Source organism: Pelecanus crispus, chromosome 1 (genome assembly GCF_030463565.1).
Source record: "Pelecanus crispus isolate bPelCri1 chromosome 1, bPelCri1.pri, whole genome shotgun sequence".
Classification (NCBI taxonomy): Eukaryota; Metazoa; Chordata; class Aves; order Pelecaniformes; family Pelecanidae; genus Pelecanus; species Pelecanus crispus.
This window is the reverse complement of record NC_134643.1, coordinates 37,714,198-37,739,374: the sequence shown is the minus strand read 5'-3', so window position 1 is coordinate 37,739,374 and position 25,177 is coordinate 37,714,198. Positions and strand designations below refer to the sequence as shown.

At 40.5% G+C, this 25,177-nt stretch overlaps 1 protein-coding gene across 1 annotated transcript in view; it reads left to right on the top strand.

Annotated features, from left to right (window-relative positions):
- The first annotated feature begins 455 nt into the window (after positions 1-455).
- Positions 456-25,177, top strand: part of TAFA2 (TAFA chemokine like family member 2) — a 93,145-nt gene continuing 68,423 nt past the window's right edge. Inside the window, exon 1 of the mRNA XM_075727915.1 lies at positions 456-564. Coding sequence (XP_075584030.1) covers positions 459-564 — 106 coding nt within the window. The 5' untranslated portion in view covers positions 456-458. The remainder of the gene's footprint in view (positions 565-25,177) is intronic.

Sequence of the window (25,177 nt, the reverse complement as noted above, 5' to 3'; positions counted from 1 at the left end):
TGGGCACAATCCAAAAAGAGTTGCAGCCCCAAAAGCTAAAAACTCCACTGCACAGTCAGCGAGAACCACACTGACCATGACTGGCCCCAGACACACTAGTGGAACTGCTCTGTTCATCAAAACATACTGCATAGCTGCATGGATTAATCCTTCCTGCCAGCTTTGGAGTCTGCTGTGGTTATGAACACTGCTTGTGCCTTGAGAGAAATGTGATGAGTGGGGTGTTGAATTCTCCTGGTACTGACCAGGGTGGAGGAATGCTGGTGGACCAGGGAGGGAGGTTTTACTGACGCTGTATATGATGTACCTCATTTAGAGCTAAGCAGAATTTAAGACTTAAGGATTGTCAGCCAGACACTTATAAAAACTTCCTGAATTCTCCTTAAATTAAGACAAAAAATGTTTTTTAAAGATCTCTTAAGATAAATACTTATTTTTTGTGTATTTTTGTTTTCAGGATGAATAAGAGATACTTACAGAAAGCAACAAAAGGAAAACTGCTAATAATAATATTTGTTGTAACGCTGTGGGGGAAATTAGCATCTGGGGCAAATCATCATAAAGGTAAGAAATTCTGTTCTGTTCTATTATACTGCTGTATCTGTGGCCTCTGTCAACAAATTCAGAAGTGTCCAGTCTATGTGACCTTTTTTCCTTATGTGTATTTGTGTCTCCTGGTATTAGTCCTCTAATCGGTACCAAAGGAGGAGAGTTTTCAATGGATAGACTTTTATTAATTTCTTGAGAATGTAAGTGTTTCAGTCCCATTTTCAACATTCTCTGATTTTAGGTCATTTTGTAATGATGGTATAGTTGAAAAGATGTTAAAAAAAGATGGTAAATTAAAAAAATCGAATAATGAATACTGCTTGTCTCATGAAACCAGATACATCAGATGGCACATATGTGTGCTACAAATGAATTTCTGGAATGAACCTTAGAAAGAAACAATTTTTAGTAACATGTATGCTGCTACTGTGTGCAGTTATCTGTCAACACTAACTTCATGGATAATGTGTGCTGAATGTCATTGTTTCATCACCAAAAAAAGACTGTTGCTTTGCAGCGTTGTCTGTCTTCTATGCTTCATTCCTAACAACAGACCAGGAACTTTAGTAGCTTGTGACAATGTGAGATTTGTTTCCTCTTGGTCATTTCAGCCCTTAAAATGTATACATACCAGCAGAAGCTGTGGTGGTTTATTGAAGCTTGTAAAAAGGCCTCTTTTTTTTGTGTGTGTGCTTCCATAAACCACTAATGCAAGGAACAAGCTCTCTGGATTCATGTACTAATATCTTCTTATAGGTTAATATAACTTGAAATGTGATCTGCATTATAATATGATTTTGAAGTCTACTTCTCATCTTCACATAGTGTCTGTTGGCTGTTTATCCGCTTAGTCAAGATCAGAATAAACTCTAACAACTTGTTTAAAGTAAGGGTGGGACATGAACATTACCGAGATCTAAGGAGTTAAAGACCGGGGAAGTATTCCAGTAACACCAGTCAGTTCATCTCTCTATGTTTATCTCCATTTTATAATGTTCCCTCTGATGATAGGATTTCCTGAGCAGGTATTTTATATATCTAGCTGCTAGATATTTTTCTGCTGTGTGAAGATATCTTTCTTCAAAATACCATACTGATTAAGGATTTCAGAACGCAGAAGCACTTTCTGCAAAGTCTTTTGCCAGTTGCAATTTGGCTGCGGACAAATCAGATTCTGCTGTTGTCCTGCAGGCCACCAAAGACGGGCATTATACCAGACAGGAACCATGCTGACACCCTTTGCTCAGCCTTTGTTCCCCCTCCGAACCAGAATATGGATTTGCGCTCTGACTGGCCAGTTTAGTTGCCTATTGGAAAAGAGCCAAGATATCCTAGAGCCTGGATTCAGAATTCTTTTGTCTTTGATTATCTTTCTTTAAAAATCAAAAAGCCCATCTCCAGATCATTTTGATTCCATCCGCAAAAGCTGGTCAAGCTGTGTTCGCCTCAATCCAATTCAAACTTTGCCAAAGTATGCTTGCTACTGTTTTTGGAAAAAATTATGAGTAAAACCTGTCCCCAAGTATTTCATGGAAACAAATTATAATTTGGGAAATTAGTGCTTCATAACTGAGAATCAAATGATCCCCCACCAATTTTAGCTTTCCCCATATATGCATGCAAAGGGAAACTCCAGCAGAGCTATACCATTAATTATCTGGACAGTACTTGGCATTTGAGCCCCAGCCTTAGAGCAGAAATAACTTGAGAAATATTGAATTTGATGTTTTTAGATAAAAATATATGCACATGAGCCCCCTGAAAAATCAGGTTATTAGCTGTAGGGACTTCTCTACAGTCCTGCAAGTTAACAAAAAGCTTTGGTTCTTTTTCTTTAAGTTGTAACTTTTCACCCCTTTAGCAAAATGTATGAAGTGTTGCAGGGAACAATAATAATAAGAAGCATGACTTGAGTGGTTAATTTAGAAAAGCAACTATTGTACATGTTTGGATTCTTTTGGAAAGAAAAAATGTTCAGAAGGATTTAGTAGACCTGCAAATCAGCTGCACTCACTGTATGTGGGGGATTATTTTAAAAAGCACAAATCAGAGTTACGCAGCTCAGCTACCATTGATTTCCAAAGAAATTGGGAGTTTAAATTCCCACTGTGTCAAAGAAAATCTTCCCCCTACTCTAATAGCAGAAATAGAGCTAAGGTGCAGTCAAGGAAAACCTGACACTGTTCGCCTTTGCATGGAGTTTCCAAATACTGAGAAATATGTGAGTTTCTTCAGCAATAATTGTCCCTAGTATCATTAATCTTCATTTATAGAAGTCCTTACTAACATATTGACACGACAAACCCTAATGACTTTGAAGGAGCCCTTACAATTTCAAAGATCAATAATCTAGATTTAAAAAAATCTTTACTTTCTTATTGATGTAATCATATTATGCATCGGTTGCACCAACTCTTAAACCCATCTCTTTTTCTGAAGGCTATTGTAAAAGAAAAGAAAAAGAAAAAGCAGGAAAGATCATCAATGCGTGAAAAATTGTTTAATGAGCATTCTGCTCTCCAGACAGACTTCACCAGGGATATAAACAGCTGACTCTGACAGGCCGTCTCTAAGGCTTGTTGCGCTTATTTCAGGGATATGGCACAAATGAGAAATCTCAAGTCAGCAGCAAGGAAAAGAGAGGCTGAGGCAGGGCATGGGGAACCAGGCTCTGAGGTCCAGTTGAGCAACAACCAGGGTTATAAACTGGGATTTCAGATTACAGCTTTTCAGTGTCAGGTGTGTGGGCGCCAAGTCTGTCCTTCTTTCTCTCGAGAAGACTGGTTTGAAGACGTCTGCTCCCTTTACCTTGGCTGATTGTTAAAGTTTCATCAGTGTGGGCAGAAAGTCCAAGAGCTGAGATAAGCACTCACAGTGTTTAAAACAAAGTACAAAGCTCATTTCTTTGCTGCACGCAGGATTATGTGTTCTCTTGCATAGTTCCTGGGTATGCGCATACTTATGTTCCATTTATCCTGTCTCCTGGAAAGAAACATGAACTCTGCTTTTTCTTTTTCCTTTTGCTGGGTACCCTGATACTATGGTGATGTGTGCCTTACCCAAGCACATGCACCTGTGAATAAGCCTGCAGTACCGGATTCATTTGTGCTGCAGTAGCTGTGTATGAGAAGACAAGTAAAGAGTGGCATATTAATCTCCAAAAGGATGTTGTCAAGGTTATGAGACTAAAAACTGAGGTTATGAGTCTAAAAACTGATATACCCTGAGGGTGGCTGAAAGAAATCCATAAGGGTATTTTATTATAAGATTGATCCTGATCCTCCTACTCATTGCTAGCCCTTGGAAAACAAACAAACCTGTGCAAACATATAGTGTTCACTGACAGATATGGCAGGCAGGCATCAGTTCAGCATCACTGCCTGTTTGCTATTTTTGTCATAGGGAACATGAATTGGTTTAGTGACCATTGTATCACAGCCCGTGTTTAAGGTTTCAAGTGTTGGACTGGTCCTTTGAGAAAGTAATATATTGAGAGCCCCTTACAAGCACTCCTTTGTAGACAAGAGGCTACCATGAGACACAGTTTCTACCCTAAAACTGAAAACTCTTTCAAAATTTGGATTTCTTTGAGCTTTTTGTGATTACTAAGTTTTTTTACATTGATAACGCAATAAGATAATCTAAATAAATTAAGGGTGCTTTTGAATCTGAGCATAGTTTAATATTCTTCAAAATACAAACCAATAAACTTTATATTAAATTTTAAATCCCTGGACAAAATAAAAAGCTTCTTAAAAATATGGCTAATCATGAATGCTTGCTTGCCAGAAGGAATTTGTTATGGAACCAGAAAACACACCAGGTAGATAAATAAAGTAATTGAGTATTTTTGGACATACTAGATGAAAAGGCATGATAATTTATTTTAATTTAAACAGTTTCACTCAGAAGCTGAACTTATTTGTCTGATGCCTATCATATAGTTAAAACAAACTAAACTCTTTATCGTTTGTGATGCAGAATTGCTGCTCCTACTTGTCTGTGAATTTGTGCTAAATTAGAAGTCTGAGGGAATGTCTTGCTATTCACAAGAAGAAAATGAATCTTGGTTTCTCCTAGCTGTTCTGAAGCCCAGCTGAATGAAGGAGCCACTGAGCTTCTAAAGCTGCTAGTTAGATCACCCTTCCTGGGTGAGTCTGCCTTTTTCAGCTGCGTTGCCAGGGTAGAAGCACTGCTGGCACCAGTGCTGTGATGTAGGATATAGCCTGTGCCACACATGGGCCTGGAGTTTGGGAATGGGTATGACTGTGAGAAGCAAGAAACCTAGTGGTAGCGGTAGCACGCTTTCAACTGATGCTGATGTGTTTTTTGACATGGATGGACTTTTATTAACTGCCATCCTCTTCCTTGGTCACCAGGTTTCTTTCCTTTTGTTTTGTGAAAAGAGTACAATAAAATGTGTAGGACAGTCCTGGAAAGCCTAAGGAACTGGCTGAAAATTTTAAGTCTTTGTAGAACTGAGTTGGAAATCCAGCTTAATTGTAATAATTGTGCCCAGGTATTTTATTTTCTTTGGATAACTCATCATTTCTGTTTGCTTTGCAAGAGCTTTTAAGACTTCTGTCTAGACCTGCTCTGTTTTCTATTCGGAAAATGAACCCAAGGGTGGAATGCCATCAACAGGGCTCCGTATAGTCTAACAAGTGCCACATATGTGTATCTTTGAGAATGTAAGCTTTTTTTAGGGGACAAAATCTCATAGTAGTGAGCAAACTCAATCAAATGTGGTACCGTAGGCCAGTATGAGCAGTACTATGCATGGTTCTGGAGAGGGAGCAGAAGGACTCATAGCCCTTGCAGACAGATAGGGTGGTGCAAGTTCGTTCTTTTGGCTTCTAGCATTCAGCGGGGCTCTGTTAGCAAGTGCAGTAATGCTAATGCTGCACTGAATCAGTATGTGACAGGCTCCTGGCTCTGCCTGACCCTAAGGCTGTGGAATTGATTTATTCTGAGGAGAGATAATACAGCACTTTGTTAAAAGCTATGGTAATGGCCTGTGTGCATTGCCTCAATGCCCTCATGCCTGTTTCATGCACAAGGGGTGAAATTCACTGGTGAGTTAGGACAGCTGTTCAGATGGTTTAATGAGTGATGTATGTCGTATTTATGGTTTTGTGTCACTAGGGCAGTGCAAGGCATTTGAGGCATGCTGGTGAATCTTGTGCAATGCTTTGCAAACCCTTAGTGTTGTGAATTGTGCCTTAAACATACCTTTGATCCTCTGATCTTTGCGATAGATTTTCTCCTAGCCAAACTTTCTCCTTACAGTTATCCACTGACTGATATTCATCTAGTTGCCTATGTGTAACTCTATTACTATACATGTGACTCCATGTTCAGATGTCAGTATTCAAATTCTAGCACTGGCTTGCACTCGCTGGACTCCCAGAACAAAATTTTATCATCAGAAGTATCATACATTACAGACATGGGTAAATGTACCTTGAAGTTTACTAAAGGCAATGCCTAAGTAGAAGTGCTTCTGAGCACTGATGATTAGTTCTGCTTATTTATCTTCCTGATTTGCTGTTTGTTTAAATCTGATGCAGCAGAGCAGAAGACGTTGTTTTTCTTGTGCTGACTGCTTGCTACAGATCAAATGAAACTGTCTTGAGTGGGCTGGGAGAAAGCCTCCAGAGGAGATGCATGGTCAGGTAAAAAAAGAGAGAGACTAGCTTTCAGGAAGCCTACAGCAGGAGCAAAGACTGGGGGACAGCTGAGAAGGTTGGTGAAGAGACAAACAGCTGGCCTTTTGAGGTGATGGAAAGAAAGGAACCTAAGGAGCCAGGTGTGACTGTGTTGAGGGGTTCTGCTCTGTGGGCAGACTTGGAAAGAAGAATCCATCCCACCAAGGGCAGATTTATTATAAGCTCTTTTATTTCTGTTCAGTTTTACTCAACACAGCTGGAACATTGCAGAATACATGTAACTGTTCTACTACTGGGAATCACGCTGGAGGTTACAATCATTACAATCATTACAATCATTCAGGGTTGGTGAAGGACTGTATCAGTCCTTTAGTCTGGTGTCTTGTTACTGCATTAAGACTGTGGAGGTTACTGACAACAAAGTTCAGAAGCTTGGGTAAATACCTACAACACATTGCAGATAAATAATGCTGTCTAGTTCACTCTTCAGGCAAATTAGGGGGTTGCCTCTCATTTTGGTGTTTGAGATCTACATACCTAGTGTTTAGAGTCACAGTGTCTAGATAAGAATAGCCCTAACTGATACATGGGAGATCTCTGCCATTTTGTAGAAGAGACCTCAAACTTTGCCTTTTTGGAGAAGTGCCTTTATCATGAAGTTATAGTATTTTAGTATGAATGTACCTTTGTCCTTTCTGTTGAGAATTTTACACTGTGTAGAAGACAGACTTCAGAATGCAGAAATAGAGGGTGTTTGTATTCAATTTTAAAAGCAATAAATACCCTTGGTGCAGAGGACAGAAACTAGATGAAAGACATCCCTTCTTCCAGCTAAGTAACTACTAGATAGCCACATGCTCTCTCTTGTTATCCTTCCTTCCTGAAGGAGTCCTTCTGGAGGTAATGGCATTCTTTGGGGACATAAGATATGTGGTTTGAACCTCTCTGAGCTGAAGAGGGCACCAAACGCAGACCTCCCAGTTCCATGACGTAGGCTGTAATATAAAGGGTAAGCACTAGCAGTACCATCTTTTCCTCAGTTTGCATTTTTTTGAAGTGCCTGCACCATAACATTTGGTGAGGTATCTGACCCTGTGGGTAAATTGTCTGTGTTCAATATGCACCTGGATGTGTGGGCCTATCAAAGGATGTAAGAGTTGTTCTGCATATTCCCAGGTTCTTGACTGGAATTAGGTAGGAGAAAACTGCCTAATATTTAGATGAGGGAAGTTGCAAGCACAGAGAGATGAGTGTGGATGCCTTAGGAGCTACCAGGTGAGGCTGGAAAATGTCAGTGGGGTCTGTCAAAATATTAGATGGAAGCATCCACTTCTGTATTGTGCTTTTTTGTCATATTTGCTAAATGTCTCAAACATGGATAATCTTATCTCTTGTGGAAGTTTGTCCCAGAGATAGATTCTCTTAAATGAGAATGCTTTGTGTGCAGCTTTTACTAACTTAATTCTGAGTGTAATTAATGTTTAAATATGGAAACAAAAGAAGATGATAGTCATTTTAGCAGACATGGGGAAGAAAGATATTAGATGTTCTTATCTAGCTTGGGCATTAATTGAAAGTTTCATTTATAACAGGATCAGAACCTGATCCCAAAATTGCTTGAAGATAAAATAGAACAGGCAGTCAAACACTTTCATATCAGTATCTGTCACTGCAATCTAAAATGTTAATACAATATCTGTTGGAATTCAGTAGATAACATTCCTTGGCCTTCTGCCAGGGTATAAAGGAAAATAATTTTCTCTGCTTGCCAAGATGCCAAGAGTTCTGATGGTTCACTGGGTCATGGGTGCAGAAATCATGGCAGTAGCAGAGTTATGCCTATTTCTTTGTGCTGCCAGCTCTATCACAGCAAATGGCTGCCTTCATTTTTGCCCCCATTCCCACCACCACCTTGACAATGAAACTTGGCGGTCCTTGAGGCAACCATGGAGAGAGAAGTTGGAGAGTTGCAATGAGATATGCATTTTCCTTTATATTGATCACTTAAAAATATTTCTGTTTATATTTGGCAACTATTATGGTTTCTTGATGTTTTTCTATGACAAGTAAAAGGGAAGTTCACAGCAGTTCTTCATGTTGGGCCTGATCTTGTAATCCCAATGTCAAATTTTTATTAACTTTCCATGAGCGAGTACCCAGGATCTTTTCCTTAAATACATTCAGATTTTGTGTTGTGGTGAAAAGGAGATGATTGCACAAAAGATTATATGCTTGTAAAAGTTACATACTTAGTTGATTTTACAGTTAGAAATGCCAAACTTTTTAAGATTTTCAGCCCTTTCATTTATTAGTAACATTATCTTCCCTTGGGTAGCTGGCCCACCAGTCAGCTGGTTTTTTAGCCTGTTTCTGTTTTGGAAGATTTCTGTTCCTGATTTGGAAGATTTTTAGTTAGGAAAATATTGTAAGGACTGGAAAAATCATTGATAGTATGCTTACCCTGCTGTTACTGTTTCCTACCATGAGTAAATGTTGACATTTCCCTAATACTGGAATAAGGTCTACTTTTCCAGTTGCGTATTCTTTCACATTAGTCCTGTTGATTTGTTATGTGTACTAGAGTAATGCATTCTGCTAGATTCCTTTATCCTTATACCTAGGAAAACAGAGTGCTGACATTTGCATGCCACAGTTTTGACTAAACCCATAAAAATAGTATGAAAGAAATTGCTAGCCTGCTAGATAGTCGTCTTTATTCAGTTAATCTTGGTTTAATAGTACCACTCTCTTGGATCTGTTAATCAGAATTTTCCTTGTTGTTTCATTAACTTGTTAAGTGCTCCATTAATGTAGCATATAGTAGTGTATTATTGTTAGCTTTTCCAGATTTAAAATATTATTCTCTGGACTTACAATTTTATTCTGAATTTTTCATTTGCCTAAATGTACATTGTGTCATAGATAATGTCTTAAATAAACTTTTCCTTAGAGTAGAAAAGGAAAGCAATGGATGTTAGATGCAGTTGTGATCAGGGAGAAACAAGAAAAGGAAGAGAAGGACTGTTTAGTGACCGGGAGACTCCTATCATACACCATGAAGCAGGGTGCTACGCCACAGTGAGCTGATGGGGTTGCTGCAGCTGCCTGTACCCATTCCCCAGCACTTTCTCCCTTTCTGGAAACATTTTTACTCATTGACTATATTGGCTACACTGTCTTTAAAGAGGATCCTTCCAGTACAGACAGATACTATAGGAGCTGTAAATGACAAAATGATTGCAAAATTTTAATTGTAAATATCAGAGTGAGTTTACACGAATAAAACTTTTTGAGGAAATGCCATTCTCTATTTTTATATAAATACTTAATGCTGATAACAAGAGACTACTGAGTTACTCCAAAAGTGTGAATCCTTACATGCAGGTTTCCAGCTGTGGAATTTGCCACATGTTGTAGAAGAGCTGTGTCCGAATCTTTTGACTGCTTTGGAACTCAGATGGTAGGATGACTTTGAGGTATATTGGAAGGTCGTGACTAGTACAAAGTTTACATCGAAGACCCTGAAACCAACTTTCTTTGGTGGAGAAACCAAGTAGATTTTTCTCCACTGGTATAACAATTTTGTTTTTTCCTGTCTTTTTCCTCAGAGACCCACTCATAAAATTTTATTAATGTCTGGGACTATCAAACAAGAATATAATTAAAAATAAAATCTGAATAGTTTACAGTTTCCCTTATGTTATGTTTTCTCCAAATTAAACTTGTTAAGGTTGTGTCATTTTTATAGGTCAAATATTATGGGTCAGTATCACATTATAATTATAGTCTGATCCTTAACAGTATCCAGATATGTAAAATTACTGTAATGGCAGGATTAGGGCCAATTCTATCTTCAAAGTCTAGATCTGGTTTCAGGTATGGAGGCCATATATCCCAGTGCTGGTCTTAGGGTTTTTTGCACTGCTCCTCAGGCTTCCCAATATACATTCCACACATCCAACATACGTTTCATACATGCACTGATGACTGCCCCATGCGTCTGCTGGTGTCTACTGCACACCCCTGTTATCCTACTCAGGGGATTTCACATACTCAGGTTGGGAGGTTTGTGCCTGGAAAATCACATCCCATGTGGAGATTATTTCTATAGCATTCAGGGGATATGTTAATCTAACTTTCATCTGCATTAATTTTCTGCTGATGATGTTTAAAGACTATGCCCTTCTCTCTTGACACTCTTCACCGAATTTACTCTATAGCAGTGTTAAGTGATTGCTTGTACAATGCCGTATTTTGGAACAGCTGTTCTTTAGTCGTACAAGTGCCAAGGAAATGTTCAGAAACAGTCAGCTATTCTGGGGAATAGTAGGAGAAAAATATTTTATGTGTTTTTGGGTAGCAATTTACAAAGTTTCTTCCTGAATCAAAATTTTTAGTTCTGCTCTTTGGGGGGCTGAGGGGGATTTACCATTTTAAGGCTCACTGGGGCAGTCTTCCGCTGTAGTAGAGATTTGTAAAAGAGTGTCATCTTTTTGGAAGATCAGGGAATTGATCTGAGCCCAAGCTGCACAAACCAACAGCTCCAAAGCAGCAAAGCCTGTGTCTGTATGCATGCCTATGTGTATGCATATGCACTCAGAGATATGAGAGACTTGGGTGAAAGAGAAAAATGCAAGGTCATCACTGATGAAATAGCTTACGTGGACCATTTTAGTGTTTTTAAAATGCTTATAACTTATTTATGGGATCTTCACAAAATACTAGGTGCTTTTCAAACATAACTGAAAACTCAGGGAATTTTCCACAACATCCGGCTTTAGGTGCTCTGAAACACTCCCATTCCTTTCACCACAGAGAAACTCAAGCTTTCAGTGTAGGTGTGAATACTTCCCTGAATTCATATATCAAAGGGTTTGCAAGGTATTGGAAACCTTCTGGAACTTTTGGAAGTTAGCAGGAGGGCTCAGTTTGGATATTGTTCTTTTGTCTGCCTAGTAATTCTTCTCCTGTATCAGGGTCATAATGTCCAAATAAAATTGTAAAGGTCTTATTTTATTTCTACTGTTCAAATGGAGTCTCATGTTGCAGTTCAGAAGCCAGTGAAATTTGGTCTGTGACAGATTCATTTATATCTGCATATCATTCTGCAAATGTCATTCTGTTTTGTTAAAAAAGGTTTGGTTGTAAAACCTCGATTTGGCATTTGCTTCATTTCTCCTTGTTGAGCTAAAATACAGAGAAAGTCAGGAAGAATTCTTGAAATTTGCAGAGGGATAATACTGAAAATTTGACCTTCCCATTAAAGTGTGAAAGTACCGTTTGATAAAGAGGTGGCTGTGACCAAGAAAACCCCACTTCTCCACACAGATGAGGACAAAGCCATGGCATACTTACTGGTGGAGGCTGGCTTGGGGGTTTAGATGACAGAAAGCAGGAAAATCATAAAAGAGCAGTCTGCTTTGTGCAGCTTTCTTTTACCAGGCTGAGCAAGAATTCTGTCTGTAGTGATGAGGAGGCTGAGGCAAGAGCTGCCAAGTCTGTCTTGTTCTTTTTTTCCCCATAGATTTGTATAACTCTTGTACTCAAATTGTTCTCAAGTAAAGGCAGTAGACTTAGAATTCTTTTTGCAAAATACTTCTGGCTTCAATATCAAGTGTCCTTGAATGACTGAAGTATAAAGCTGAATGCGTGGGTTATTCTGGGTGAACGCGGAGCTGTGGAAAGGATATGTCCGAGAAAAGTGTTCTGTTAAGACTAACACAAATCTTGGGTGCATTGTGCTATGGTATTTTTGGGCGCAAGTTATTAGAATTACTTCAGCTGAGTCTGTGCTCCAGGACCGTGTGTGAGAGAAGAGCTAGGGCTCATAGGAGGCTGGCTGAGTTGCTGGTCAGAATTGTTCTGGATCCAGAATTTGAACCCAAGACTATGTATGTATCTGATGGGAGGGAAGCAAGGATGAAGTTAAGCCTGTAATTCAATCTCAGTGAAAAGAATGAATCGTACAGAAGACTGAAATCATCATTAGATTCCTTCAGTGAGCTGGAAGCTGGAAGACTAAGGAAAACCAAAGTTAAGTTTTAAAAAGATGATAGACTGCAGAAAGTATTGTACCTATGAACAAAAAAATGAGAAGATTTTTTAAGTAAAATACTTATTTAAAACTTTGCTCAGTTTTGTTATGTTATGTAAATTTACTGCTGATAGAAAAAAAAAGATTACTGGTGCTAAACTTTCATTTAAGATGCGTTGGCATGTGTCAGATTAACTGTGGAAATTTTGTGAAATGAAACCCAGAAGGTGTGCTAACTGCTAGACACCACAGAGTGGAAAGTAAATATATTTCCAGTGAGTGAATATTGAGAAAATAAGCATCTGGAAGAAATGGGAATTTTGGATTCTTAATTGCATCATTCACCCCAGAACATCTGCCAAAGATATTAAGAGCAAATATAACTGTATCTGAGAGAAGATATAAGTTTAAATAAGGAAGGAGTAATATTGTGCCATCTCGTTACACTGCTGCATGCTGTGCATATGAAGGCTGTGTAAATCTCTCTTCTCCTTCTAGATTTGGTTCAAAAACTTCTTAGGAGAATAAAAATACAGTTTCCATGCCTATGTTTACCTTTTCAGAACATGGGAAAATCCAGAAAATCTCATTTATGACAAGTAAATAATCCATATTTTGCATATTTTGTCCCTCATCATAAAAATACATAGTATACTAGAAAGCTGGGTTGCAGAAGACAAAGGGCATCCTACAGAGGTTATGCCCTGGAAACATCTGAGAAAAGAATTAACCTTTCATGCACTTATGCTGCTCCTGTTCATAGTATAGTTTAGATGAGCACAAAGGCTTTACTCTTTGCTGTCATACCAGCCCTGGAAACTGCTCTTTGGGGACTGAAGGAATGAATTGCAGTCAGGCCCCCTGCCTAATGTTAGAGAAGAAGATGGGATGGGATGTAAACAGATAAACAGTGGGGATTGAGGATGATCCCCGTTATGCCAGTGCAAGGACAGTGCTCACCAGTCTTGCCTGCCCTGACTTTTCAGTTTTTGCCCTGCATACTTAGATGTGCTTTTTGCTAAGTGATTTAAGGACAGTACATATTTCTCACCCTCCCTCTGTCACAACATTACTGTCAATATATTTTCCTGGGTTTACTCTGAAAAACAGCTTGTATAGAGGAAAATGACTGATCATAGAATCATAGAATCATAGAATCATAGAATCATTTAGGTTGGAAAAGACCTTTAAGATCATCCAGTCCAACCATTAATCTACACTACCAAGTCTACTCTAAGCCAATCAAGGGTAGACTAGACTAAACCATGTCCCGAAGTGCCACATCTACCTGTTTTTTGAACACTTCCAGGGATGGTGACTCCACCACCTCTCTGGGCAGCCTGTTCCAATGCTTGACCACCCTTTCCGTAAAGAAATTTTTTCCTAATTTCCAACCTAAACCTCCCCTGGCGCAGCTTCAGCCCATTTCCTCTCGTGCTGTTGCTAACTACGTGGGAGAAGAGACCAACACCCACCTCACTACAACCTCCTTTCAGGTAGTTGTAGAGAGCGATAAGGTCTCCCCTCAGCCTCCTCTTCTCCAGGCTAAACAACCCCAGTTCCCTCAGCCACTCCTCATAAGGCCTGTGCTCCAGACCCTTCACCAGCCTTGTTGCCCTTCTCTGAACACGCTCCAGCACCTCAAGGTCTTTCTTGTATTGAGGACATAGTATTCCAGGTGTGGCCTCACCAGCGCCGAGTACAGGGGGACAATCACCTCCCTGCTCCTGCTGGCCACACTGTTCCTGATACAAGCCACGATGCTGTTGGCCTTCTTGGCCACCTGGGCACACTGCTGGCTCATGTTCAGCCGGCTGTCTACCAACACCCCCACGTCCTTTTCGGCCAGGCAGCTTTCCAGCCACTCTTCCCCAACCCTGTAGCGCTGCATGGGGTTGTTGTGACCGAAGTGCAGGACCCGGCACTTGGCCTTGTTGAACATCATACAATGCGCCTCGTCCCACCAATCCAGCCTGTCCAGGTCCCTCTGCAGGGCCATCCTACTCTCCAGCAGATCGACACTCCCACCCAGTTTGGTGTCATCTGCAAACTTACTGAGGGTGCACTCGATCCCCTCATCCAGATCGCTGATAAAGATATTAAACAAGGCTGGCCCCAAAACTGAGCCCTGGGGAACACCACTCGTGACCGGCTGCCAACTGGACTTAACTCCATTTACAACTAATCTCTGGTCTCGACCACCCAACCAGTTTTTTACCCAGCAAAGACTACGCCCGTCCAAGCCATGAGCTGCCAGCTTCCCAAGGAGAATATTGTGGGAGACGGTGTCAAAAGCTTTGCTAAAGTCCAGGTAAATGACATCCACAGCCTTTCCATCATCTACCAGGTGGGTCACCAGGTCATAAAAGGAGATCAGATTGGTCAAGCAGGACCTGCCTTTCATGAACCCATGCTGGCTGGGCCTGATCCCCTGGTTGACCTGCACTTGCCTGTTGAGTTCACTCAAGATGAACCTCTCCATAATCTTTCCTGGCACCGAGGTCAGGCTGACAGGCCTGTAGTTCCCCGGATCCTCCTTCCGGCCCTTCTTGTAGATGGGCGTCACGTTAGCAAGCCTCCAGTCATCATGATGTATTTTAAATCCAGGAAGTCAGTCTGAGTCCTCTAAGTTTCTTTTTTTTTTTCTTTGACGAAGAAAGTTCGTCTGTTTAGAGACTTCACTGTTTAGAGAGAGTTTTGAAAATCGGCCTAGATATGCTGCTACCATAACTAGTAACATTTTAAAAGCTTCTGAAATAATAGCTAGGGGAGTATGTTCCTCAAATGTCCTTTTGCTTCTTCCTCTGACTTCAGTGTTATATTTGGACCTGAAAGTCATTCCTCTGCTGAGTCCTGGCAAATGTCTGAGATCTTAGAGGTCAATGTTACAGTGGAGGATAAATCAGTGGATATATTTTAGCTTGCTTTAGTTATACACATATATTATCAGTCCTAGAGCAGATGTGGTCATAAAGCATTGACTTTCTGTTAGGCGTGTTTCGGTGTTGTGGTAATGTCAGATTCTCATGAGGGCAATCCCCCAAAAGAAATGACTAGTCATGGACCAAGTCACATCTCTGCTGATGTAGCTCTTTCCCTTAGGGAAGGATCTAATCTTGCATGCTTAGAATTCAGGTATTACCTCCTGGGGGTGCTTCTTTTCTAGCCTTGCATTGATTATACAGGGATGTCCAGCTTTGATTAGATGCCAAAGCTGTAGATGTCCAACATAAGGTGACACGAGTCTTTGGTTTTGTAGAGAACAGTGGAAACCCCACTTTCTTTATTGTTATAATACTATAATAAATGATGATGTAAAGATTCAGAAAGTGAATAAAAATGTCAAGATGCATTGCTGTGTTAAAGTTTTGGATCCTTCTACTTAGAGACAATTTTTTATATGCCTTTGACTGTGTATGTATGTATATATGCATATGTACAATACTTGAAAAAAATAAGCAGGGGCAAAACTCCAGCATGTGTCTCCAGTTTGCAGGTTCAGACACTGCTGTGCCTTGCTTCTGGGGCTCTGAACCATGCATGCACTGATGAAACTTGGTTTCTGTTCATTCAGCTGACAACATATTCATGTAATATATGTGTTGCTAGACTTTAGAAACGACTGTACAGGAAAGGAAATGTGGATGAACATGCCACTCCCTTGAAGAGGTGAGACAGAGGATCAGAAATAATCAGATAGCATCTGATTTATGCAGCGTATTTGCTCAAGTGAAAATCCAGGCAAAGAGCAGTCACTAGCCACAAATGTCAGAGTAGTTGTGTGTGAAGTAAAAGGAAATTCACAGTGTCCGTGTTTACTTTTATATTGTGAGGCTTGTTCCTTAGAAATGATATATGCCCAGCTGTAATATAACTCCTAGGCAATGCAGTACTTTCATATTATGAATTAGCTGTTAAAGCAAGGCTGTACCACTCAAGTCAGGAAAGGCTGGCTCACTCTGCTGCATCTTCAGTTTCTGATTTCCCCATCTTTTTATTTTGTTTTACAATGCTCTGCTAACTACAGCTGCACCTGGAGGAAATGCGCTAGGATTATTCTCAAGATTTCCCTCACTTGTGAGCCCTATGAAGATAAAACTCCCCCTAGATTTGTGTATGCGATCAGACAAGTTCTCTCATGAATGGCATTTTGTCAAATCCTACAGTGTATCCCCTTGCTGTTCAGCTTTTAAGGTGGTGAATGAAAGGGGAAGGCAATTCTTTTTTTGTGACAGTCTCCCCACGCTTGGCTCCCTTCACAACATATCAGTGCCGTGGACCAGGACAGTTATTTAATGCTCATCTATTTTTTCTGGTGTGCATTTCAGAAGTAAAGCAGTAAAAACATTTGTCGTGAGTCAGTGTAGATACTCCTAAGGAACTGTGGGTAGTTGGTTATTTCCCCATAACAATTTCATCTAACCTTGAAAAGAAGCATAGCCCTACAGATATTTATAAATGGCCGCTCATCTGTTGTCATTTTTGACACGTTGTTAGGCACTGGAAGACAAATACACTGTATTATTCTGTATTGTACATGGTGTTCAGCTTCACACTTGGGAAACTAATGCACAGGTAACAATTGCTTCTCCATCTACTGATCTTTCAGTTACTTAACTAAAATTCACTCTTCAAAGCAATCTGAGGGTTAAAGTTTTGAGGTTCTAATGTAGACCTCTGTGAGGAAAATCCTATGTTAAAGTAGCAAAAAGATGAAAAAATATGCAGCCATAAAAATATATACAGCCAGTATATAGATGCTATCATTTTATGTGCAGATGGTCATTTGCCTATACATTAAGAGCTTCCTTGCAAGTTCCTATTAGCACATTTGAACTAATATTTGTGTTAATTTTTTTTTCATTTTTTTAAATTTTCATTGCTCCCTGAGGGACCACCCCTCTCCTTTTTCCCCTTCAGCCTTTCACAGTGGTGAGACAGATGTGAGAACTGTGAATGCCCCTTCAGAGTCTCCCGTTGGCGTGAGCAGTCTCTGGCACTGACACAACACCTCGGAGGGTGCCTCATTCCTGGGGGCTGAGAGAGCATTGCTCCGGCTCTTGTGGGGGAAGGATGGGTCTCGGTGTTGGGTAACATTGCAGAGGAGGAGCTGTGGGAGCTGGACTTGGTGAGGGGTGGGAAGCTTGCCTTGAACAGCGGCCCCTTCACGACCCCTTCCAGCAGCAGCAGCACAGCACTGTAGCCTTCCTTCTGCTCCATGGTAGGAGGAGGCATAGTTGCTTGACTGGTCTGTGAGTCTCATGTTAAATCCAGGAGGCTTGGCCACTCTGGGGTAATGTGAAATTAGTTTACTAATAATTTACTTACATCCTGCTCCAGGTGTGCTTTTTATGGTCCTGGAAAGCTCATGCCCAAGAGCTGCAAAGCGAGCTCTGCTGTGCTCTGCACTTGCATCTCAGCAGTGGTCTAGATACATAGAATCATAGAATCATTTAAGTTGGAAAAGACACAAGGTGCCTGGCTTATTTCATGGACGGTTGGTAACGAAAAGGGATCACGAGCTGTCCTGGCATGGCCTCTCGCATCCCTGGATGCGCTGTATGAGCTTCCGTAGACATACAGGATAAAATGCCAAGCATGAAGCCATGTCCTCATTCTCTGAAAAAGTCCCTGAATAATTATGACTTTTTTCCCTATATCTTGGTTTTTAATAGGTTTCTCTTGGAGGTGTGAATTACTTCAGATGCTTTTATTACCTAACAGTTTTTACAAAGCAGACTTCTGGAGTTCTAGGAACTGTGATATTTTTTCAGCTTCTGACTTTAGATAGCAATGAGAGTGGTGTATATGTTTCCTAATAACAGCTTCTATTAACCAGAATTCCTTCAGAACCAAGTGCCAGGGAGTCTGCTAGGAGCATCTTAAAAGATACCTTTTCAGCAAGAAGATGTGTCTGAAAGTATTATCTTCTGGGAATCCTTGAGCAAAAATATTCTTGATCGCACAGCTCTGAATGGTTCTCCTGGCAGTTTCTCCTCTTTTATTTTGCTTGTTGAAATGTGCTTTCTTTTCCTGTGTCTTGAAGAATAGCCATCCTCTTCCCAGGCCATCCAGTTTCAATTCATGGACTCTGTCTAGATACTTATTGATTCATCATGCCCACGGCTTAGAGACTTGCTATTTATATGGAATCAATAATGTAGTGGGAAGGTTGTAGCAGGGGAGATCAGTCTAAAAGAGGGGATTTCACAGGACTAGACATGTGCCTTGTTAGCAGGTTTTTTCTAAAGGCCTGAGTTAAGTTCCTCCCCTGACTGCACTTCAAAGAGCTTGCCTGGGGCTCTACAGAAGCAAGCTGAAACTTAAAATTAAGATCTTTCTTTCAGATGGTGAACTGTGTGCTGGGACATCCTACGGAGTTTCTCTTAACACATGCGGGGGAGTCTGAAGCACCGTGGGGAAGTCCTAGAAGGCAGGGGTAGAAAAGGAGAAAGAAAAAAACCAGTTATGTAGTTTTCAGAAAAGCGAGTATGCATACATGTGCCTGCAGTTTGTGGGAGGAATATTTCAAGGTATATTTGATAATTTGGTTTAATTGACAGATTAAGTAAAAATGCATTACAGAGCTGCAAAATGGAATGTTATGTATTATAAAAATATATTACAGAATTAGTACAGAGATACCATTCTATCCAGTCATGAAAATAGATAAGGCAAAGCAAAACAAAGCCAAAACAAACCCTAAAAAAAAAAAAAAAAAGACCTACCAACTAAAACTCTATCTGTAAAAAACAACTAGCCAGGCAGCCAACCAACCAACCAAAAAGGAAAAATCTTGGAGAGTTTTTAAAATGTGAAATTTAAAAAATTAAATGCTTTTTATAGATAAATTACATTAAATTTCATCACATATTTATATGATGAATGTACACACACATATAAGTATAAAAATGTATTTTCAGAATCTTACGGTGTTTTTATTTTAATATCCTTTCTAGACCAATATGTGCACAGGTGTACATAACTGCCTTTCAGTACAGAAGAGGGATATAGAGTGACTCAGTATTATGAATATTATGTTTGGAAAAATTCTGTACAATGGGAATCTTGAAGTTGGCAGAATTTTTAGAAGTCCACCTTGACCTTACTGCATAGTTTCTATCAGGTCATCACTAAAGTCTCAGAGTGCTTCTGTTATAGGGTGTATTTTAGGTTTGATCAGCTTAGTAGTTCTTCAATACAGATATTAAACACGTGATGTTCATATTCATCCTTAGAAAAAAAGTCTTACTGTGTTTCTTACTTTGAAAGTCATTGCTTCCTCTTTACTCTTCTTCTTTTGGTGGAATTCATTAAAGACTTTCCAAATAAATTTGGGGGGCTGTTGCTTTTCTAGCCTTGAAGTATCTTAGCATGGGGTGAATAAGGGGCACTAAGCATAATTTTTTAAGAAGAAAAGCGGAATAAAACGTACTTTGATAATGCAATTCAAGGTGACATTCAGGTGCTTAAATATAAATCAACCTTCTTATTACTGAGATCTATTACCTAAATAAGCTTCTGCACCTTAATAAATAAATAAATACCTTAACTGTGGAAGCAAAATCACACATAAGCAGCTAGATGTGTGTTGAGATGGAAACAGAGCACAGGGACCCAGCCACATCCTTCTTTGGGAAAACCATTGTTGTCCTTCCCTTGGCTTTAGCTGCTGTCCCCACAGAGGCACCTAAAGTCCACTGAGGTGCTTGAGCTATTTTCTAATAAGCGTGAGAAGCCTGAAAGCAGGCTGTTCAAAAGGACTATTGAATTTACCTCTTCACCTTGTTACACTAATGCTATTTCATAGAGACTCCCATACACAGCACTTTTCTTAAGACGTTACTTCAGGTGAGGGTTGTCTGCCAGAGGCTCATTCAAATACATAGAGGTAGAAAAAAACCTTTCATTTCTTTTTTTTCTGATGCGTCCCTGAGAACATCTTAATTTGTCATCTAGTACAATGTGCCCTGAGACCATTTGGGTCAGCTGGAAAGAAAAGAAAATTAATAATGAGAGTCATCTAAGGAAACAGGGGAAACATATTCCCCATAAACTGTGTAAACTACAGGCTTCTGAAGCCTTGAGACTGAGGAAAAAATGTGGGGGGTTTTGTATTCTGTCAGATGCTGAAGGCTGCTCTGAGACATGTGCTACTGCTTCTTGCTGAGTCGAGATATTTGGCAGAAGGCCCACAGAGAGAGTAGGAGAGAATAAAAAGTATTTGTGCCAAATGTTCTTTTGAGTGCCTGAGAGCTGGATTGGTCTTTTTTCTCTGTAAAACCATATAATTAGTAATCTCAAACCTCAGCCTGTTAATTTACAAAATGTCTGCACACTTTAATATATCGTTTGCTTAACATGTTTGATAACAACCTCAGACATACTGGGGCTTTTGACTTCTTGCAGTATTTATAAACTGCGCCTCGCCCTGGGTGTTTCTCTGCCAGCTCTACACAGGCTCGTCTCGTGGATGGTGTCAGCCCGCAGCCGCTAGAGAAGAAATGCAGGAAGCGACTTGCCTGCAAAAAGCAAAGTGGCTCCATTTCTGGCTTGTAGGGGAACACATAGCCTTCGCTGCCGTCAGCACCGTCCCCTGTCTGCTCCGCTGCTCAGCAAATGGTGCGGCTGCCGTGCAGTGGTTCACCCTGGGCACCTGTGGTGGGAGGCAGCAAGAGACCTAGTGGGCTGGCTGCCGCTGGGGAGCTGAGCTTGTTGCGAGGACTGGGTGAAAGTGCAGAGGCATCTTCTCCTCCTCCTCTTCCAGTGGGTGACCATATAAAGAGCTGCAAGATCCCAAATGATTGCCGCTTGTGATCTTGTCTCCCAACACTCTGTGGGTTCGTGAGGCTAGTGGTCAACTGATTTCAAAACTGAAAGCAGGACTTAGGGAGGGCGACACTCTCGACTTAGAGGGGGTTGTATGAAGAAGAGGAAATTATCCTTCAGGCTACCTGAAAATTAGTTGTGTTTTGTGTTCCTGTCTTTGGCTAAAAGTTTGTTCTGAAGGCGTCATTTGTAGCCATGGCCATAAAAAGGCTCTGACTTTTGTGAGAGAGGAGATAAGCTTATTTGAGTAACACTGGCTCACTCCTGCCAAAGGACTGATTGAATAAAATTAGCCTCACTAAGGCCAGGAGGATAAAGTCAGATGGCTGTGAGCTCTCCAGGTCCAAGAGATCCTACATGAAGTGCTCCATCTGTGGTTTTATGCTTGTAAAGATTGTGTGACCAGCTGGGACCACGTCAGCTTGCTGTGTTATTCCAGTAAGCCTTTTTCTCTCTTAGTGGAGATAACGCAATCCTTCAGTCTATTTCAGTGCATAGGTTTTGCTGTTAGAATATCTGAGGCTTGATCGCACAGGGTCATTAGTGGGCTCTTCTCGGGGGAATGCTTACATTGTAGTTTTACTTGATTTTTTTCCAAAAGGGAAAAAATCTTCCCACACAGATGGCTATAACTGGTGTCTGGCAGACAAGCTGATGGATGAGATTTTTTCTTTGGCACTGTGCAGGAAAGTATGCTTGGCAATGTGACTGTGGCAAACCATTCATTAGCTTGTTTTTTAAAGGCTACCAGAGATGCTGTCTGCATAGTGTTGTCATAAGAACTCTGCTTACCATCCTTCACCCAAGTGGACTAACTAGGTTAATTGCATGGTAGAGGCAGCCCAATGAGAGGAGCTGGGCTAACATCATGATGAACACTTATCAGGAATTACTCTTGTCATTTTAAAATGGTTCTCTCAAGAGAGAAAACACATAGAATCCAAGAAGCCTGGGAGGGGCTGCAGTTAGCAGGATCTTTTGTGTATGTGTTGCCTACAGGTGGCACTGCAAAAATAATCAGTCCAAGCAATCAGCTCAGTTTTTTAACAATTCACCTGAGAACCTGTCCCAGGATGCAGGAAACACCAGAAAAAAAGAGAAATAAATGAAAAGCAGTGTTGTACTTCCAATTTAAACTGATTCTCTACTGGTGTAAGCAGAGCATAGTGTGTGCTCTGTCTATCTGGACTTTTTCAATGCCCAAGGTGACCAAGTGACTTTTAATAGCTATAGCTGAGGTGGAAGGCATGGAAATGTGAATGCAGCAAATAAGACCTCAAAGCCCTGTCAATAAGGTGTGTTTGTAGAGGTTTAGGAGATATTTGTGTGGGAAGGAGTTGTCCACATCACAGCATTATCCAAATCAAGCAAAAAAGAGGTCTGCATGGTTTCTGGCATGGGATGGACTGTTCTGATCAAACAGGGCAACTCTTCTGCTTGACTCACTGCAGTGTTTTGGCATGTGCCTCTTGACAGCTATTGATCTGCTGATCTAGCAGGTAACCTGCCTAATATAAGAGAATTATCTTGACAGTCTGTGTACATTTCTTAGAAGCAAAGGTTGAGGGTTAAATGTGATTTTGCTAAATGCTGCCTCTGTCTTCCTTGCTTATATTTCCTTTCCAAAAGGTTTCTAATGCTCGCATCTGTTAGAGGCTGGTGAATACAGTAGCTGAGTAGATTTGAAGCTGCTGCGGCTCCTTATCCCCAGGTGCTGCCACTGGCAAGGCTAAGCATGTCTGCTCCTTAGACACATATGGATGAACATACAGACGCACAGACTCACAGATGCACAGTACACACAGAGCCAGCCACGCAGATCAATGCAAACAAACCGAAATGCTTTTCCTGGCACCCATGTTAAGGCACACAGCAATCATGCAATGGATGGCCCAATCCTCTTCCTCTTCCTTGGCTGATTAGGATTGAAGTCTGGTAGTGGAGGGAGATAGGTATATATACAAATACACAAAATGGATCACTCCAGAAACTGGTCGTCGACACTCAACCTGACTGGTAGCTGGTCTGAGGTCTCCCCATATTGCCAGTTGCTTTCACTTGGATTCAGGAGCCCATGAGGTTTGTGATATCATGCTAGTCACAGGTAATCAGATCTCTTAATCTATCACCAACTAGTCTGGCTTAAATTTCCCTAGCATTCACACATACTCACTCAGAAAAGAGAGTTCACCCACAAAAAAGATAGAAATGGATTTAATGAGAATGTAGGATAACTTGCAGTGTTTGAGCACAAAGCTTAGGCAGGGAAGTGTGCTGATCAGTTGCTGTTTTTACTTCACTGGCCCCTCTTATCCTGTCCGCTTTATTGACTCATGCTTGTTCCTCCCCAGTTCACCCGGACCCCCTCCCATTCCCTGCCCCTGGTTCTTCCACTAAGCATCCCATGATGAGTCTCACATGTTTCCACAAAATGTCTGATGGCAAACTTTACACAATTCCAAAATTCCGTTCCCCCTTCATCTGATAACAAGCCCTATTCCCTTGTAGGCAGTAACTCCTTTTAGTCTGCAAGGCTTTCTGGGCAGGCACTTTCTTGGATTGAATCATCTCGGTGAGTTTCCTACAAGGAACAGGGGGCTGCTTGCTCCCTATGGATCGCGCTGAGAGCAGCAGGTCAGGGTGCTCCATTGGTGCTCATTAGCGATCTGGGGCTCCTCTGGTCCTCCATGTTTAGCCAACTGCTATGCCAAGGTGAGGGCTATTTGGCAGATCCTCAGTTCTAGGTATTTGGAAAAGGGATCCTCAAGAGACTTAGAGAGCAGCTTCTTCCTTCAGAAATTTTTTTCTTTCAAAGTAAAATATGGTATTTGTTTTTAGTTGTGCACTACTTTTGAATTACATGAATGTTTTAAATGTGCCTGGCATCAATGGAATAGATAGCTGAATAAGTTTTTATGTAGCCGTATGAAATGTAATGATAGTGTAGAATAAGGCAGCAAAAAATTATAATTTTTCCCTGCTGATTCTATAGTGCAACACCATGTGTCATCTGGAAAATAAAGCAGCATAAGTGCCTTTCCTGAGATGCACCACAACTGTGGTGTGCTCATTGTCACCACTGAGGACACAGGAGTTGCTGCTGTGTCTGTAATTGATTTTTCAGTTCACTGGCCAAACAGGAGAAAGAAAAAAAAAGAAAAGAAAAATACCAAGCAGGTTTTTTTCCAAATAAAATACAATATTTTTCTTTGTTTTGAGAATTTTTACAATTTTAAAAATCCCTTAAGTTTGTCATAGCAATAAAAAAAATTGTAAAAAAAAAAAAAAAGTGGAAACAATTTTTTTTTGCCCCCCTCTGAGGTTGCCTACTTTCAGGTTCAATGTGTAACCAAATTTGACTAGATTTCAAAAATAGTTACACTGCTTGGATACTGTACTTTTTGCAAATGAACTGTTCAATGAAAAACACATGACAACTCTAATGACGGTTTATTATTATTTAATAATATTAATTCATCATACTTTTCAGTCATATATCTAGACTGTATGTCATCATTTGCTCAATCCCTGTGATAGGTGCTGTGTATGCAATCATCAGAATACATATCACAATTGCAAATCCAGATGTCACCTTTATTGAAAATAAAAAATTTTAACTCTATCATTGAAATTCTGATCCAAAACCATTGATTTCAAAGGGCTTTGAATCCTATTTTTAAGGGTCATGTTCAGTAAAGTTCCTGTCAATGTGTGTCTACCAGCACTTCTTTGGGAGTCAGTGGCTTGCTGCATGCCAGGGGTAATGAGATCATGACTGGTATGGGAGATGCCTCTGCTTTTCCCGATGTCCGTCCTGCCAGTTATCCCTCTGGCCCATGGAGCTGAAATAAAGGTGTGCTTTGTTTTTTATTCACACAAGCAAACTGCAGCTTGTGTTCCCAAAATCTTGTCTGCTTTTTTCCCAATTAGACTAATGACTGGTCAAATCTAAGATTTTATCTTTAACAAAAAGCTTCACATTGCTTATGTTCTTAGATCACACAACTGCAGCGATATCACTGTCCTTGCTGATAGAGTATGAATAAACCAAATTCAGGTTTTTCCCTACCAGGTGTTAAGTGGATATAACAGAAAA